At 40.1% G+C, this 18,599-nt stretch overlaps 1 protein-coding gene across 1 annotated transcript; it reads left to right on the top strand.

Annotated features, from left to right (window-relative positions):
• Nucleotides 1–186: 186 nt before the first annotated feature.
• On the top strand, nucleotides 187–18,066 carry tc2n (tandem C2 domains, nuclear). Its single transcript, XM_078277846.1, has 12 exons — nucleotides 187–348; nucleotides 1,579–1,653; nucleotides 1,741–1,944; nucleotides 3,657–3,827; nucleotides 4,567–4,640; nucleotides 8,701–8,770; nucleotides 9,552–9,652; nucleotides 10,434–10,550; nucleotides 10,860–11,051; nucleotides 13,457–13,571; nucleotides 13,675–13,874; nucleotides 15,637–18,066. The coding sequence occupies exons 1-12, from the start codon at nucleotides 345–347 to the stop codon at nucleotides 15,745–15,747; spliced, it is 1,434 nt and encodes a 477-aa protein (XP_078133972.1). The 5' UTR covers nucleotides 187–344; the 3' UTR covers nucleotides 15,748–18,066.
• Nucleotides 18,067–18,599: the final 533 nt, after the last annotated feature.

Here is an 18,599-nt window from a genome sequence, read left to right as displayed (position 1 = left end):
TAAGGAGGAATGAAATAAAATGACAGCTAGCACACAGTGATGATATGTGGGGTAAACAAAAACAATCCAAACAAACTGGTGCTCTCATGGCAGTTCCGGGAAGGAAGCGCAAAAAGTCCGGGAATTAGAGAGTCTGGAGGGAGGGAGAGAGAGGGGGGGGGGAGGGGGAGAGAGAGAGAGAGAGAGAGAGAGAGAGAGAGAGAGAGAGAGAGAGAGAGAGAGAGAGAGAGACCTGTAAGTGCACCATAAACCTGAGCTCTCCGGTATATCTCTCCAGTCGGACCGTGAGAGTGAACTGCGCCGCCGGATGTACAAACTTTATCCTCTTTCAGTGAAAACATCGCATGGGTAAGTTTCCATTTTTACTGGCTTTGTCATTTGACGTAAGTAGTTAATTAATTGCTATTTTGTGTAAATTGCTAAGTCACAGCGACGCAAATTCCTCCATATGCCCGCAGCACAGAGCAGCGTTTGTAGTAGGGAAATTAAATCATTTAGTCTCACTTTTTGTTTGCAGCTGAGTGTCTGTCAATCTTCCCCAAACATAATGTCATAATTTAGCTTTTTAAAGACAACGTGTTATTATAACCCCAAAATATTTTGATGATTGGCTATAGCCTATAGTCTTAATTTTTGGTTTTTAAGGGATCATAACAATGGGATTATAATAATCAATAAACGCTGTGGTCACTACACCAGATTTGGAGGATTTGGAGGCATTTTATATATCAAATCACAAACTTTGGGGGTTTTCAGAACATAGCATATTTTAAGATTATATCCTTGGAGTTCAAACCCTATTGTTGCCAGTGTTGGGGCACTACAACAAATTATGGGATATAATGAACAGATTTTGTGTGTTTAGTGCCATTTTTGGGGCATTTGTGAGGAACTAAAAACGATTTTGGGAAATGTAACATTTTCAACAGCACATTTTAAAGATGCTCTAAGTACGTGTATATATATATATATATATATATATATATATATATATATATATATATATATATATTTGAGGACATTTGAGGAATATATCTGCAAATATATCCATACCAAAGTTTTGCAATGGTGGAGCACTATAGCAAAATCTGGGATTGTATCAAAAACCAAATTTTGGTTATACATACCTTTTTTAGTTTACTCTAAAAGATTTGGGATCATAACAACTAAGAAATGTTAAAACATTTTTTCTGGAACTAGTTTCAAACTTTGGGATCATGACAACACATTTCTGGAGCATTATGCCAATTGTGATAATCAGGCTGCACTACAACAGTAATTAGGATTAATTAGACAAATTGTATGCAACATTTTGTTGATTTGGGGCTTCTAAAAGAACATTTGGGATTACAAAAAACAACACATTTTAGGGGACACTATAAGAAAGTTTGGGATTATAACAAAGAATGCATTTTACAGATTAATGCCACATTTTTGGGGCACCTTAACACATTTCTATATTTGGAGTGTTATCAACTCCTGATTAGATCCCCAGAAAAGTTTCCCGGCTAGTATCACTGTTTACTGTGTAAACAACTCTAACCTCCACCTACTCTCTCATCATTGGAATATTTCCAGTTGCAGCCATGGAGTGCCTCAAAGACTGCTTCAAAAACGTCATTAGGAAGAAGGGGAAGGAGCAGGAGAGCCAAGGTAAACTGGCGCCCTGCACCGCTGCATATCAGACAGCTCAGACAGAGTGTTTTTTTTTCTCATTGTGTGATTTCCTCTGCTTTTAAGTGATCACACTGAAGATGCCTCCTAAGAAGGCAGCGGCCTCAGGATGGGAGCCGGATGAAGGGAGAAGGGGGGTCACAGAAGACTACCTCCTGTCCAAGCTGCCCCTGGATGGCAGGGAGGTGCCGTTTGTCCTGCCCACCTTCAAGGCCTCCTACATCCAACCCAGTGGCTCCCGCTATCCCAATTTACAGTCTGGGCCACAGAGTATGTACCGACCGAAAAAAACCCTGTTCTTCCTTTTGTTTGCATTAAAAGATGCTTTCATATCTTTAGGGAATAAACTTATTGACAGAATCTCACCATCATATACGTGAACAGTGATGAGCCATAGCCTGTAGAAACCTGCCCTAGTGTTTGTGTTGACTTAAAGGTTGGGTTGGTAAATAATGCCATTCCCGTCATCATAGTGTCCCTAACCACATGATAACCACAGAAGACATGCCATGTATCTCAAGACTTTATATTTCAGTTTCAGTTTCAGTTTCTTTTGTTTGTTTTCTGCTTCATAAAGCTAAAACTCGTAGCTGCCAGAATTAGTTAGATTTTGAGGGTGAGGACTTTAAAGTGCCCATATTATGAAAAAAACACCTTTTCTGGGATTTGGGGTGTTCTTTTTTGTCTCTGTTGCTTCCACACGCATACAAACTTTGAAAAAAATCCATCCATGCTGTTTTGAGTGAGATACGGTTTCTGAATGTGTTCTGCCTTCAGTCTCCGAGTGAGCTGTTCAAAATCTGCACGGCTTGTGACGTCACAAGCCGAAACGAGCTGGCTAACCGCAACCGTTAGCTCGTAGCGTTAGTGTTAGCATGCTAACGCTAATGCTAACGCTAGCGTGCTACCTCGTTCTCAATAGCAAAGCACTGCTACAACACATACAAGTTCACCATAATCTACAAAAGAACTACTTCCATGTGCGCCCTCATTTAGAAGAAGTCTCCCAGCTAATCCTGCCTTGTAACTAACCGAAGTTGTAGAAATAGCCTTTCTTTGACTGTCTATGGAGCTAGCTAGCTGACATGATCTACATCTGAGCTACTGCGCACGTGCGAGTGCAATCAAAGATAGTACAGAAGAAGAAGAAGAAGAAAAGAGGTCTCACTCTGTAGCTAAAACAGAGACCAGCTGAAAAGAGGATCTGCAGCAGTGAGTGAGCTGTGCAGTACAACAAAAATATGGTGATTTTTGAAAATTAAACCATGTAAACCTATTCTGGTACAACCTTAAAATACAATTATGAACCTGAAAATGAGCATAATATGGGCGCTTTAAGGTGAAAGCCAGTTTGGCAGCAGTCAGTCAGACCAGCTTTGGGCCAGTGTTCGTATCGTGAACCAGACGAGATCTTGGCCCATATCTGGCCAATCAAATGTCTGAAAATGGCTGTTATCATTATATGTTGTGTCTTTGTTTCTCTGGGGATTTAGAGACATATTTTCACTTCAACAGAGCCCCCATGAGGTTTTTCATCAGCTGGATGTGTGAAGAAAGTTTCCCATCAAATGTAGGGTATAGCAATTTTTGCTTTTTAGAACTTGACATTAAGACATTTAACTACTGTACAATAGGTCAGTCGGCACGCATCCCCCATTCTGAAGGATGGAGCACTAAGACACGGTTAAACTAGGGTGGAATAAAACATTGCCACAACCTTAGGTTAAGGTAAAGGTTAGGGTGACTGACACATTTTACTCCATCCGCTCCACAGAGCCAGCTGCCATAACGCCTCATGTGTCTAAGTTTCATTAAAATCAGCTCAGAGGTCACTGGGGTATGACCTGACATTTGATATCACAGGTACCAGGATATCCTGATTCTAAATCAATAGCTGCAGTGCTTTTAGTTGACTGACTGAAAAGAATACATTTAGTCAAGTGGAACAATGTTGACCTGCAGCCCCGATGTCTTGTCTGCAGGTTCAGCCCGGTGCACGTATGCAGAGAGGAAAGCAGAGCTGCTGGGCTCCAGTCACTTCACCTACAACCCAGAGTCCAGCTTCCATCAGGGCCAGTGGACTGAGTACATCTCCCCCGGAGCCTCCCACCGAGACACACAGAAGAACAGAGACTCCAGTCCCCAAAGTCCAGGTAGCAGACGCATCAAAAAACTTCATCCATGCTTCTCTTTAAGTTGTGAATCAAAATGGTTTTAAAATGCAGAACTGTGAGCAGAACATTACATTGTTTAGTTATGTAATCTGAAATAGTGTATTACAGTAACAGAAACATATATGACCAAAATCGTGACAAATATTTAACATGTTGATCAAATTTGTGATTGTATGCCAGTCCGAAATCAATCATCTGTATATTACATATCGCAATTTTACTAACTTTCTTTTCATGTTTTAAAGACTTTACTGTAGTATGAACTTGTAGGCTATGTGTTTGAGATGCTAGATATGAAATTATTAAGTTTGTGTCTGGATAGCCATATGCATAGTCGCCATTATATACTTACAGTATTTATAGAATAGACACCTATTCAACATTCCTATTCTCGATTTATAAAAAAACCCAAAAAAAACAATAATAAATGTTTTAAATATAGGAATAGGACATTGTATCCCTGAATTAATGACGGAGACCTACAGTACAGACAAACTTAATAAAACCACCTGAAATAAATGACTCCATGGTTCTGGTTACTGATGGATTTATTGCACTTGTCATCCTTTTCTCCGCCATCACATGGCGTCACCGTCACTGGCAATTAACATCGACACTCAGTATTCATGAATGATTAAATAATTTAACAAAAATATTTTACATATTAACAGAAATAATATGTACGGCAGTTATATGTGGATTGATGTTTTGCTTCCAGGTTGGACTCTGAAGCCAGGCGGCGAGCAGCGACTGAGCAGCTCCATGTTGGATCTCTCCAGCCCTCACACGCAGGTGGGACTGTGCTTTATCTAATCTGTATTCACACAGCGTTTCTCACCCTGTGTCAACCAAGACTAAATATAGTTTTATAGTTTCCACTGTTCTCAGCAGCATAGTGGAACATTGCAAACCAGCCTCATAAGCTGCTATTTTGATTTAAAGGAGAAAGTTATGGGGGTCATTTCATCTCGAAGACTTGAAAACGAAGCTAATTTTCAACAATGCTTTTGAAATAAACTATATTTAGAAGTTTTGAAATTGAAAAAAATACTTGACATTCATGTATAATCTTTACTAAAAAACAAAAAACATTTCAGCAATTGTGTAACTTTTGATAAAATAACAAATTTTAAAAGTATGGAGGTCCAAATGCTACATAAAGCAGTGATAGAACATTTTAAATGTTGCATGGGAAAAAATAGGGAATACATAAATGAAAAAAAATTTAGTAAGTCCTGAAAAGAAGTACGCTCATTCACGTTTTAGCCAAAACTCTGGTCGCTAAATATGAAGCTGCAGCCAGTTAGCTTAGCTTAGCACAAGGACTGGAAACAGCTAAGCTATATCAGGTTTGTTATATCATATGTTTTGGACTGTCACTTTGGACTGTCACAAATTTCTGAAGTCTCCACTAATACTTAATACAAATTTTCGACACTTTTTGTAAGGATTAAACTAACTAAATAAAACATGTTCATTAGTGAGCTTTAGAGGTGCTGGTAGTGTAGGCGGAGTCTGTTACCTTTGGAGAGAGCCAGGCTAGCTGTTTCCACCTTTTTTCTGGTCTTTATGCTAAGCTAAGCTAACCTGATGGTGGCTATAGCCCAAATAGAGACTGGACATACTGTAGATATGAGAGTGTTATCGGTCTTCACAACTAACTCTGAGCAAGAAGTAAGCTTATTTCCCAAGATGTCCAACTTTTGTAAATAAATAAATCAAGTTTTAATTCAGTTAATTTTATCAGCTGATTAGTGGTAGAGGAAAATATTATGGCTGTCAGCATCAACGTGTTAATCGCGATGTGATTAAGGGCCGAGCATAAAGCGTTAATTTTATTTAATCGTATTAATTGCATGCCGCCATTTATTAATTTATTTTCACTTCACTCGGCTTTGCGTCGTGCCTAACAGGCTACTATTTTGCCGTACTTCCTCGTAACACATCCTGCTGCTGGAGGAATAGCAACGCCGATTTCGGCGCCTCATTCCGGTGCCACTGATATGCCAGCACTTCTCTCTGATGCTCTGAAAACAGACGTTACAGAAAACAGAAACATTGCTGCACGTGACGCTAGTTAACACTATACTCGACAGCAGCTAACGTTAGCCTACCGCTAGCTAGCAGCTGGATTAAACACGGTTAAAATGCTGACAGCTAACGCTAAACGGTGTAAAGTTTGTCTGTATTTCACTGTAGAGGATTCCGACACCGGGATGTAACAATCTGCAGCTGCTGTTTTCGGAAAAACACAGAACCAGTTCAATGAAACTGGTAATTTACAGTCTCGTGGTGCATTCAAAGTTGTTGTTAAATGTCCTTTTCCCATCTGGTGGTTGTTTTTGTCATTCAACAGCTATTCACTAGTGAAATAAGTTATTGTTATAGTGATTACATTATTATTAAATCATTTAATTTTGACGATATGGCCTTAGAAATGAACAAGCCATTCTTTAATGTCGCTAACTGTTAAAAGGTATCGGTTCAGGCACCGTTAAGGCACCGGTACCGTTTTAAAAGTACCGCTTTAGCACCGGTATCCAAACCAAACAATACCCGACCCTAATATTGACTCTAGATTCAAATGTGTGACTAGATTAAATATATAATAAACAAATACAAATCTTAAAATCAAGTTCGTAAACTCATTTTCTTTGCATTAATTTCATTCCCAATCAAGATACACTGGTAAGAATTGCTTTCCATTGTTAATATGTACTTAAAAACAGTTCTGAAATGCAAAATAATAGAATTTTAATCATGTGATAAAACATGCGATTAATCGCGATTAACTATAGAAATTCAACGATTAATCACGATTAAGAAAATGTAATCGTTTGACAGCCCTAGAAAATATATATAAAGTTAACACTCAATTGTATTATATATAACTTTACTTAACAAGGAGAAGTGCCTAAGATTAAAATCTCTTTTACAACAGTGTGCTTGCCATTTAAATCTTTAATTGGGCCTCTATATAACTTCTTTAAGTCTTTAAAAAGTCAAACATAAAGATCAACAAACCTCAAGAGATCCTGTATTTATTACAAAAAAGTAAATGATGGCGCTTGTGAGTCATTCTAAAATTGATTTGAAGGGAATTTGAAAGTTGAAAGTGATGATAAGGTCACTAGAGATTAATTTCAGCTTCGGCTTCAGAATGTATTGTTGTTTGCTATGTATGATTCAGCTGTTGATTGTCTTGGATGAAGTGCTTTTAAATCAGTATTAGAAAAAGGCAAACAATCAGTGTGTTGGGGTGTATTTCTTTGTTCTATAAAGGATGTGGTGTAGTATGCCTGTCAACAGCTCCTTGTTACTGGTTCAGGCTTTGTTACAAACAATCAATCTAACGTCTTGCCCAAAACCTAGATAAACATTACAATATCTCATTGAGGGTGCACACTTTGTAAAACGTCAGAGTAACGTTAAGCAACACACTCACTGTATTGCTTATTGTGAACCAACACGGATACATTTCCATTCACCTTTCACTTCTGCTGATGTCCTTCATTTCCAGAGCAACATGCAGTGGGTGTACAATTACAGTTATATTAGCCCAAATGTTAAGCAAACATCCATCCGTCCATCCATCCATCTTCGTCCGCTTATCCGGGGCCGGGTCGCGGGGGCAGCAGCTCCAGCAGGGGACCCCAAACTTCCCTTTCCCGAGCCACATTAACCAGCTCCGACTGGGGGATCTTGAAGCGTTCCCAGGCCAGGTTGGAGATATAATCCCTCCACCTAGTCCAGGGTCTTCCCCGAGGCCTCCTCCCAGCTGGACGTGCCTGGAACACCTCCCTAGGGAGGTGCCCAGGGGGCATCCTTACCAGATGCCTGAATCACCTCAACTGGCTCCTTTTGACGCAAAGGAGCAGCGGCTCTACTCTCTAAAACTATACAAGCTTCTCACGGATGACTGAGCTTCTCACCCTATCTCTAAGGGAGACACCAGCCACCCTCCTGAGGAAACCCATTTCGTCCGCTTGTACCCTGGATCTCGTTTTTTCGGTCATGACCCAGCCTTCATGACCATAGGTGAGGGTAGGAACAAAAATTGACTGGTAGATCTCTCTTTTCGTCACAACAGTGCGATAAATTGCTTGTCAAGCAAACAGTAGTAAGTAATGATAGCATGAAACACACAGCACCTCGGCAATAGATTAAACAGTAAACAAATAAACCCGGGTTTCCAGAATGAAAATGTGAAATAAAACGTACAGCACAGGTAAAGCAACAAGGGAGCAGTGAGAGACGGTGTTTTCAACGTTATGGCGAATTTAAGGTGGAAATGAGAGGATGTTGAGGGATTTTTAGGGATGGCAATATCGATCGTTACCCCCACTTTGGTCCAAACAGAACTATTCATTGTCCCCAGAGGATGAATCCCAAAGACTTTGGTGATCCGCTGACTTTTCCTCTTGCGCCACAAGGTAGTTGACATTTGTGGTTTTGAGTGAAATGTCTATGTCAGATATTGGATGGATTTGCATTAAATTTGGTACAGACGTTCTTGGTCCCCAGAGGATGAATTGTAATATCTTTGACTTCTCATCCAGCTTAAATTTCATGTTGTCCAATACTTTGGTTGATAACTACATACCTGAAAAACGAAGGACGTTGTCATCAGCCTCGTCACTTTGTGTTTAGTGTGAATTAGCAATTGTTAGCATGCTAAACTAAGATATACATAGTAAACATTAGCTAAACATTATTAGCATTCACTCATTTAGCTACCTGAGTACAGCCTCACAAAGCTGCTCGTGTGGCTGTAGACTGTTGTAAAATGATACAATTTTGGGTTTCATGCCATCCTGACTATCTCCATGTCTGTTTTTGGGTCCACTTGCAGCGCTTCGACTTCGTCTCCAGTGTCCCCAGCAGCACATCCTCCATGATTGGCTCCATTGAAAGCAGCCTGGGTAACTTACAGATTTGTCTCCATCTACAAACACTTTACCTTTCAGACTTTCTATTAAGTCTGATTAAGATCGCTCTGCATTGTGCAGTCATGAAAGGGCAGACACAGTAATCACCTGCAAATGTTTTCACTCAGGTCCGCCATTGAGCTTCAGAGATAAGCCTTCTTACGTAAAGACTGTATTTTTCCAAGAAGAGATGCAGCTTTCTTATAATAAGAGACATATCATTTGTATGTAATGCTTTTAGTTTTAAACTATGTTACAAAATGTCTGTAAGTCCTTCACTGCTATGACAAATTACCACCTCTTTTACTTCATATACTATGCAACAATTAAGCATAATGCTGCTTTTCATGTATTCATAAGCAGAATCACATGGAGCTCTGTATAGCTATCCTGCTTGAGCAGTTTTATAGAAAGTTTGCTTTAATAAAGCTGGAAAGAAAGAATTAATGAAACAGACAAAAAAGGTGATGACAAGAGGAGAAAAGGTCAGATTCTTTGCCCAAAATAGCATACATATCGAGAACTTGTTGAACTTTGTAACACATCTAAACTTTATTTGTATTTGCAAAAAAGAACTGAAATAAATGAGAAAATCCAGAAAGCTGAAATTATAGATTATATTTGTTGCAAAAGCGTATACATTTCCATTTATATCAGCTTTTAACACTCATCAAAGACTTAATAATATAGCTCACTTTAAGCTCAAAATCTACATTATAACAATACAACCAATCACATCCAATAATTGGTTCCTGTTGTGCTGCTGATATTACAGACTCCATCACCCTGTCTGGGGATGAGCGCGAGTTGGGGAAGGTGTGCGTCCGAGTGAACTACCAGGAGGCTCTGGAGCAGGTGTGGATCACTGTGGTTCAGGTAAGGTTACATGCTGTGAGGAAAGGTGGGGGGGGGAAGAACTCAAAAAGCTCCATTGTGCTCTTCTGCAGCATTTCTCAATAGACCCTCTGTGTGTCCAAAACACAGGTCTCTGTTAGCTCTCTCAGTGCTCTATTAACTTTGGCTCGGACACTCAGGAGGAAAAGGTTGTTTTTTGAAGAGACAGAACTGTCCTCATTGATGCTGAAACACAGTGATAAGTGTATCTGTGCATTCAAGCAAAAGGCAACACCTACAGTGACAGTGTGTGTGTATACATTCAATCTTTTTTATTTGATTTATTAAGACTTTATTGCAGAGGTATGCACTTATTCCTCAATGAACAGGGGCAAAAATGAAAATGGGGCACCTCTCTTTCCCACCCAAGATTCGGGTTTTGGTTTTGTTTCACATCAGGGCAGCACTTGAACTATCCATTGGGGCATTTGGGTGAACAAGTAGGGCACTGGGGTCGCACAAATACCCTTGTGTGACATTATGTCCAGAATTGAGTCTTTCCTGGAGCATAAATGAAACAAATCATGCTTAAATAAATGGTTTTAAGAGGATTTCAAACATTAAAGCAGCCTGTTAACTCTAGAAATATTAAAAAACTAAAACAAACAAAAGAATACTTGCACACGCACAGTGGTGATGTATCAGACGTTGATTCTCTTGTTTTTATATTTATGTCCTTTTAGCAGTTTGCTTAAGAGCACTGTAGCCTATGAATAGTTGACCTGCCTCGAGTATAATGTTCTTTTCCCTCATTTGTTATCAGTGTTCAGACCTCAACGTTGGTCCGGATGAAGTGGAACAACAAAAGATTGGATTTAAAGGGATCATCACCATCCCCAAACCGATACAGTTCAAGAGCTCGATTAAGGATTGCCGTCAGGTAATGCTGAAGGCCGCTGTCTAAAACCTGACGTTTTATTTTTACGGGAACAAATTGAGTCGTAGCTCGGATTTTACTCTGCTACATTTTAGGAGAAGATTTATGAAAAGACAGTTTTGTAACATTTGACTTATCACAATTTGACCCTTGTATACAGACACATTCTGACTAGCTACACCTTTTCTTTCTCAGAGTGCTATGAAGTTAACTTTTTTCTTTGCAGGGTTGTTATTCCAGTTACATATACTTTGCATTAGATGAATGAGGAAAAAACACCTGATTTTACTGTGTGCTTCGTCTGCTCTTCAGGATGTATCCTTCATGGAGACCTTTGTGTTTGCACTGCGTCTCCAGCAGTTGCGCTGCAGTGCTTTGGTACTGCGCCTGCAGACACACATCCCCAAGAAACGTACGATGGCGGAGTGCGTCCTGTCCCTACGGCAGCTCGGTCCTCAGGAGACAGAGCACTGGCTGGAGCTCAACTTCCCGTCCAAATCCTCTGTGAGTGGTGACACTTGACCAGTAATGGAATGTAACTGAGTACATTTACTCAAGTACTGTACTTAAGTACAAATGTTGAGTTACTTGTACTTTACTTGAGTCTTTTCTTTTCATGCCACTTTCTTCTTCTACTCTGCTACATCTCAGAGAGAAATATTGTACTTTTTACTCCACTACATTCACCTGACAGCTTTAGTTACTAGTTACTTTACACATTAGGATTTTTGCACACAAAACACATGTAATTTTTTATTATAAGTGAAACTACCCAAGCTGAAATGGTAAGCCGATTGAATACTGAATACTTCTTCCACCCCTGCACTTGACATGTTATGAGTCAGGTCTGTGGCACTAAAGTCTGTTTTTGGTCTTAAGGCTGATGTCCGGTTTACATTGTCTGTCACTGGTTCTTCAAATAGTAACACTGTTTGAGAACATTTACAAGATTACCAGGAATTCAATTATTATTAACTCAACCCAGAGCAACTCGAAGAAGGGATTTTGTTTTAGACTTTACACAAATGCGCACATAACATGTTGATGTTCGATCTACCATGTTCGCCATTTGAGTTTAGCGTTGGAGCATGCTAAAATATTCTAATTACCACAAATCACAAAGTACAGCTGAGGCTGATGGGAATGTCATTAGTTTTGCAGGTATTTGGTCATAAACTAAAGTAAGGGACAAACTAAAATGTTGACATAGTAATGGAGCTAGGTGAAAAGTCAGATGATAAGCAAAGTTATTACAATTCATCCTGAGTGGGGCATGAATGTCTGTACAAAATTTCATGACAACCCATTGAATAGTTCTTGAGATATTTTACCAAAATCCCCAAATGTCAACTCTAATGGTGGCACTAGAGGCTATGTCAGAGGATCACCACAGTCAGCAGGGTTACCTGCTGTCCAGATGTTTTAGTGTGGGAATATCCCAGACTTTTTATTACTTATTCTGCTGTCTTTTATCACCCCTTTGTATGTGCTCAGTAAGAACAACACACTGCGTGTGTCTCATAAAACTGTGATGCATTGTAGCCTGCTGGCATGTACCGTACTCTTGGCCCTAACAGGGAAACATCTACGCTGAGGCAGACGTTATGTTGTTGCATAATCACAGGAAAACGAGAAAGGGGATTCATTATCGAGGGGAATTTGGAAACAGGCTTTTATTGGAGAGAAGAAACCAGAGTGCAGATTCTGAAAATGTAAGACACGGAAAGTGATTCAAACCTCAAACCATTTCAACAGCAGAGAGTGGTTTTGTTGATAAATGGATGCGTGTCTGGCCAGTGACAGTAAACTGTGAACTGTTTCTGCACTTAGTGGATCAGACAGTGAATCGTCATTAGGTTCTCAGAGGGTCGATTAGATTCAGTGAGTGATTTTACCCATCTCGTGGACAAAAGGCACAAATCACTGACAGTCAGTAGAGGCTCCTTAAGAGCCAAGACAGCTAAACTAGTGGAAGTACCCTACAAGAAATACATCAGCAGCATTTTAAATGTCTAGATCACAGAAATCATAGAACTCCTCATTTGCATAAAGTTGAATCCAGCCAACTTTCGACTCGCCACCTCTCAAAAGCTGACGAAAATCTTTTAAACTGACCTTTGTCGATCTGAAATGAAGACAGATTCAGCAACTGCATGGCCGATTTCTCGCTTAAAATGTTTTCAGAAACGTTTCGGTGAACTATTTTTGTAAAATATAAGGTCGTATTCCGAACGAGCCGCCATTATGGTAGGTTTTGAAATTGGGGAGCAGACAGAGCCACGTGACGCGTTGGTCCAATCAGCTGTAGCCATCGCGGTTGTAGGAGGGTGGAGACTAGTGTGGAGATAACTCTCCTGATGGAGTGCTGAATTTAAAGGTCAAAATATATTAGACGCCTCAAACTGCTGGTTTAATGCCAAAATTTGAACTGTTGATGCACTTTGTATGTTCTTTTGGCCTTTTTTTTTTTTTAACTACATCTTTTGGGCCAATAATTAAAGGTTGAACTGTTGTAGCTTTAAAGTCACAAACTCTTACAGTGAAGCTCCAACTGACACCAAACAGCTGTCCTGACAGTTTACACTGATTATTCTGAGAGAACTGCGACAAAAGGTCAAACTCTGAAAGCCTGTAGCTGATACAAACTTGATAATGGATGATGCATATTGGTAGACAACATGACTACTTGATACTGGTGATGTCTTTAGTGCTCAGTGGTAAAAAAAACTTGAACAGAACATGGCCCTGCTTCCTATGTGCCTAACGGGAAATACACTTAATAAATAACACATTTAGTTTATGCTTTGGGTGTGAGATAAGATATGAAAAACATGGTCATCATTTATTACTAGGTAACTGGGTAGTGCAGGTTACTTTCGTTAAGATATAATTGAGTATTTATCTTTCAGGTGTGCCACTCTGAGCTGCATCTTGCCACCTGCTTTCAGCCAGTCAACGGACGCATCCAGCTCCAGGTCCTCGCCGCCCAAAACCTCCCAGCATCCTCCTCACCACTCACCCAAGGTACTGTCACTGGAAATGGTCTTAAATCTTCAGTGGAATGATGAGTAACCGCAATCCCGTGTGACTCATGTGAGTAACCATATTGTTGTTTCCACCTCTGAAGCATTTTTTGTCAAAGTGGAGATGCACCAGTTGGGACGGGTGGTGCTGAAGAAGAAGACTCGTGTCCTGAAGGCGTCGGGGGGGCAGTGTAGGTGGACGGAGACGTTTCACTTCCTCCTGGCTGCGTTTGACCACGCCTGCTCCATGTCAGTCAAACTGTACAGCCGGAGCTCGGTCAGGAGGAAACAGTGCCTTGGACAGGTGAGTTATGACACCAGGTTTTTCATGAAGAAATAACACTCACTTTTCTTTTAGCTATTATGTCCTAGAGCTGTTGTTATTTTTTTGTTACTAATATTTATTATTGATTGTTGTATGTAATATTTCCCAGTGTATGCATCACTGATAGTGGGCTGATACCGCTGATATGATGGCTTCCACAATATAGAAGTTCAAATTTCCATTTGAGTTTCCCAGCACTTTAAGGACTTCGTGTCCATGTTGGCTTAAAGGTGCACTATGAGTTCCTGCATGGTTTCAGCGTGATTTCATTTTTGTCTCAAATCATAGGCATCTCTCCTTACATAATGGGGGGGGAAGGGGGGGGCAATTATGTGCATGCGCACTAACCCCCACCCCCCTCCCCCAACCATCTTGTCAGTGATTGGCTGGAACATGGTTTGTTGTATTTTGGTGCCTATCCTGTGCCCCTAGTGTTTGTTTGACGTTTAAGACCCCTGTGTTGTCTCCCGAGACCGGGCTTTGTGTTCAGGGGGCAGGCAGCTAGAGGATCAAGGAGAGATGCCTACAATTTGAGACAAAAATGAAATCGCGCTGAAACCATGCATGGTGCACCTTTAAGAGTCTAAATTTAAATGTAAAATAAATAAATCAGCCTATACATCTGAATTTAAGATTGTTTTATACTCATTTAATCTAACTAGTAAATATTTCTTTTGTAAATTAATTCTTCATATGCCTTTTTTTATTCTACTATAAAGAGCTGCTAACGCACCCAAAAGTATCTCATTATCTTAAACTGTTTCGGAGGCTTTTCCATCTCAGAATTGATAAAGTACTTCTGAAGCAAACTAATTTAATACAATTTAAGGTTTTCAATAACTGCACAAATATTGGCAGCATCATTAATATTAATATGTATTGACAAAAGTAAAAGTATCAGCCTTAAAGAGAGATACATAACTCTACATAACAGTGGCCACTGTTGCCACAGGAGGTAAGTTATTACAGGATATTGGCACACTGTTTCTCTTTTTGTGATGAAACATTTGAAAGATTTATCTGTGATTCAGATTCAGATTGTCCTAGTTCCTTGTGTACTTACATACATAAAGACAATGAAATGGATGTTCTCCACCAGCCACTTGCAGTGATATGCTTAAAGGTTCTGTACTTAAAATCCTGAGAAAAAATAGTGGTCTGGGTTTGCATTCACACGGCTCTCACAGACCGTTCCCCATCTCGTCAAATACTGATGCTTTGTCACGCCCCTCGGCGTCTGATACGAATGCACAGGCACTCACATGCACGTGTGGCCTGACCGGCTATCAAAACAAGGAGTGACTTCATTCTCTGCTGAGGACGCCATTACTCCACTGTATCTTTACAAAAGATTTGTTTGAGAGTTTGCTGCTATATTAATGTTCTGACTGTCAAGTACAGCCCCTTTAAACATAGTGTAACAGTAGCACAAGTATAAATAATCATAAAGTCAGTAAACTGACTCTGTAGTTGTTGTTATACAAAAATAACTGAAGTAAAATATCTGAAGTTTGCTGACATTAGCTAACCACTAAGCTACTGGTCAAAAACAGACAAAGTGAGGCCTTGAGAAAAACACCTGACTGGATTGAGGGTGTGTTTTATTGCTTCCGAATTCAGCTTTTCTAAGTGGAGGATTGTGCTATTTTTTCTTTTAATACTGAGATTGGAAGATTTGGAGATAATTGGAGGTTAAATGCAACAAGCTCAGGAATCAATGCCTTTCCAATGTTTCTGGCAGGTTGAGCTGGGATTCGACAGCCCTTTCCCAGAAGCGGTGGAGCAGTGGAAGGATACGATGGCTCACCCAGAGAAAGTGGTGACATCATGGTACCAGCTGAGCGCTGCTTAAATCTCTTATCCTAACGTCTTCTTTACGCACCACAGACACAATGCTCTCGTGCTGCACGTCCAGCTGTGCTTGCTTGCTTTTGCAGTCGCCCGGCCACAGTCTTATACACTAGCTGAGTCAACTCTGACGGATCGGACTGTAAAGTACTGATCGTGCTCTGAATGCCCTGAGAGACCAGATTTCCACTGTTCAGGTGCTCGGTTGTAAAGAGGAATTTCGAACAAAGTGTAATTGCTGGAAACGTTGTTTTTTGTGTAGACGAAATTAATTATTTTCTTCTTAAAAAAACTGTGGAGCATATGCCTAACCAACAACTTAGTCCGCTGCATGGCATTTAGCTGTATATAATGCTGTATTTTGTAACTGAAATGCATTTTTAGTGAAAACCTTGTCACTCTGTTTCAGTTGGATAGAAAGTTTACAAGCAGAGAAAGTCACCATAAAGCCAAAGTCATTATATTGAAAACGTTGTTATCAGTCTGTTATTAAGACCCATCTTAAGGCTGGCGATATTCTATATTTTTCTTATTGTCAACAAACCCATAAAAACTAACTATTCTAGATGCTTTCCGCCTTTCCTACCCTGTCTCTAGCTCTCAGATAAATCCCATTGGTTTCTACTTAAGAAGTAAATCTTTAAAGAAAGAGAGTCTTAAATAACGTTGAATACATAGTTTCCTTTTTTTAAGGCTCTATAATTTCCTGCTTCCAGCTGGGAACTGTTTTCAGCAAACATTACTTCAACATGCATCACCAGATTTTTGTGCCACTTGGGGGCACCAGAAACAAGTTGTGAAAACAACACTAACATATCACCTTTTAAAGTGTTGGTTCGGAGTAATTTCACCCTAGGCTGCTTTGCACCTTGACCTCGAGCCAAACAACCTCCCATAAGCTTTTTTCCCTTGTTATAACGTTGGTCGAGTTAGCGTTATCAGCTGGTTAGCTTAGTGCAGGTGCTAATGGATCCACAATTGTATCGCGTAAATTACCCCACTAATAATGCCCGGAATGATACCAAACTTCTACAGTAGTACAAATAGTTTCTGTACTTATAAAACGAGGCATTAGAAAGGTTGCCTGATGGAAACTCCTCTCGGCTGCTACCGTGCGAGATCACACCAGGGCACAACATCTATTGCTTTTAAACCGCAGCCGGGATATATACAACTGTGTGGCATCTCGTCCTATCGCCTCACGCTGCAGTAGCTGCTTCGGCTGTTCACTCGCTTCTTGATTCTTCTTTACCAGTTGTCTCTTCTGGCAATAGATGTTGTGCTCTGTGCGTGATCTTGCGGAGGAGTTTCCATTGATATATCTGGCTCTTTGGCTGCTAAATGCTCCACTATACGTTCACCAGCTGGTCTCTAATGTGTCTGTCTGCTGTTTAATGCTGAGTAGATAGTGTACACTGGGTTTATACAGCTTTATCACTGAAAACAGCTGCTCTCTGCGGCCGAAAAATGACATGAGTCAACCAAAATAGTAACATTTACAGACCAGACAGCTGAAAAATGAGCTGAAAGTCACTAGAAAGCGCCATAAAGCCGAGGAGAGCTGCAGATTGAGGTACAGTGGGGCAAAAAAGTATTTAGTCAGCCACCAATTGTGCAAGTTCTCCCACTTAAAAAGATGAGAGAGGCCTGTAATTTTCATCATAGGTACACTTCCACTTCCACTGAGAGACAAGATGAGAAAAAAAAAATCCAGAAAATCACATTGTAGGATTTTTAATGAATTTATTTGCAAATTCCTCGGGAAAATAAGTATTTGGTCACCTACAAACAAGCAAGATTTCTGGCTCTCACAGACCTGTAACTTCTTCTTTAAGAGGCTCCTCTGTCCTCCACTCGTTACCTGTATTAATGGCACCTGTTTGAACTTGTTATCAGTATAAAAGACACCTGTCCACAACCTCAAACAGTCACACTCCAAACTCCACTATGGCCAAGACCAAAGAGCTGTCAAAGGACACCAGAAACTAAATTGTAGACCTGCACCAGGCTGGGAAGACTGAATCTGCAATAGGTAAGCAGCTTGGTGTGAAGAAATCAACTGTGGGAACAATTATAAGAAAACGGAAGACATACAAGACCACTAATAATCTCCCTCCCTCGGACCAGGACGACTGATCTGTGTAAAGGAAAGAATTAATGGGGCCATGTATCGTGAGATTTTGAGTGAAAACCTCCTTCCATCAGCAAGGGCATTGAAGATGAAACGTGGCTGGGTCTTTCAGCATGACAATGATCCCAAACACACCACCCGGGCAACGAACGAGTGGCTTCGTAAGAAGAATTTCAAGGTCCTGGAGTGGCCTAGCCACAAATGACAGCCCCAAAACATCACTGCTCTAGAGGAGATCTGCATGGAGGAATGGGCCAAAATACCAGCAACAGTGTGTGAAAACCTTGTGAAGACTTACAGAAAACGTTTGACCTCTGTCATTGCCAACAAAGGGTATATTACAAAGTATTGAGATGAACTTTTGTTATTGACCAAATACTTATTTCCCACCATAATTTGCAAATAAATTCATTAAAAATCCTACAATGTGATTTTCTGGATTTCTTTTCTCATTTTGTCTCTCATAGTTGAAGTGTACCTATGTTGAAAATTACAGGCCTCTCTCATCTTTTTAAGTGGGAGAACTTGCACAATTGGTGGCTGACTAAATACTTTTTTGCCCCACTGTAATAATTCTCCAGGTTAAAATATCAGTTATAGACGCTTTAAACAGGAGTAAATAGTGTATTTGTGGGGACCATTTATAGATGCTGTTTAATACACATTTAATCTGTTAGTGAGTGTTCATGGCAACAGGACGGTGCACTGTATGTGGGAAAAACTAC

This window comes from Sander vitreus, chromosome 20, assembly GCF_031162955.1.
Source record: "Sander vitreus isolate 19-12246 chromosome 20, sanVit1, whole genome shotgun sequence".
Lineage (NCBI taxonomy): Eukaryota > Metazoa > Chordata > Actinopteri > Perciformes > Percidae > Sander > Sander vitreus.
This window is presented reverse-complemented; position numbering and strand designations above follow the sequence as displayed.

Excerpts from the sequence above, each read along its gene's own strand:
- tc2n (XM_078277846.1), top strand. Across the intron at positions 8,771-9,551 it reads CTCCATTGAAAGCAGCCTGG|ACTCCATCACCCTGTCTGGG; the intron begins GTAACTTACAGA and ends CTGATATTACAG. Across the intron at positions 13,572-13,674 it reads CTCCTCACCACTCACCCAAG|CATTTTTTGTCAAAGTGGAG; the intron begins GTACTGTCACTG and ends CCACCTCTGAAG.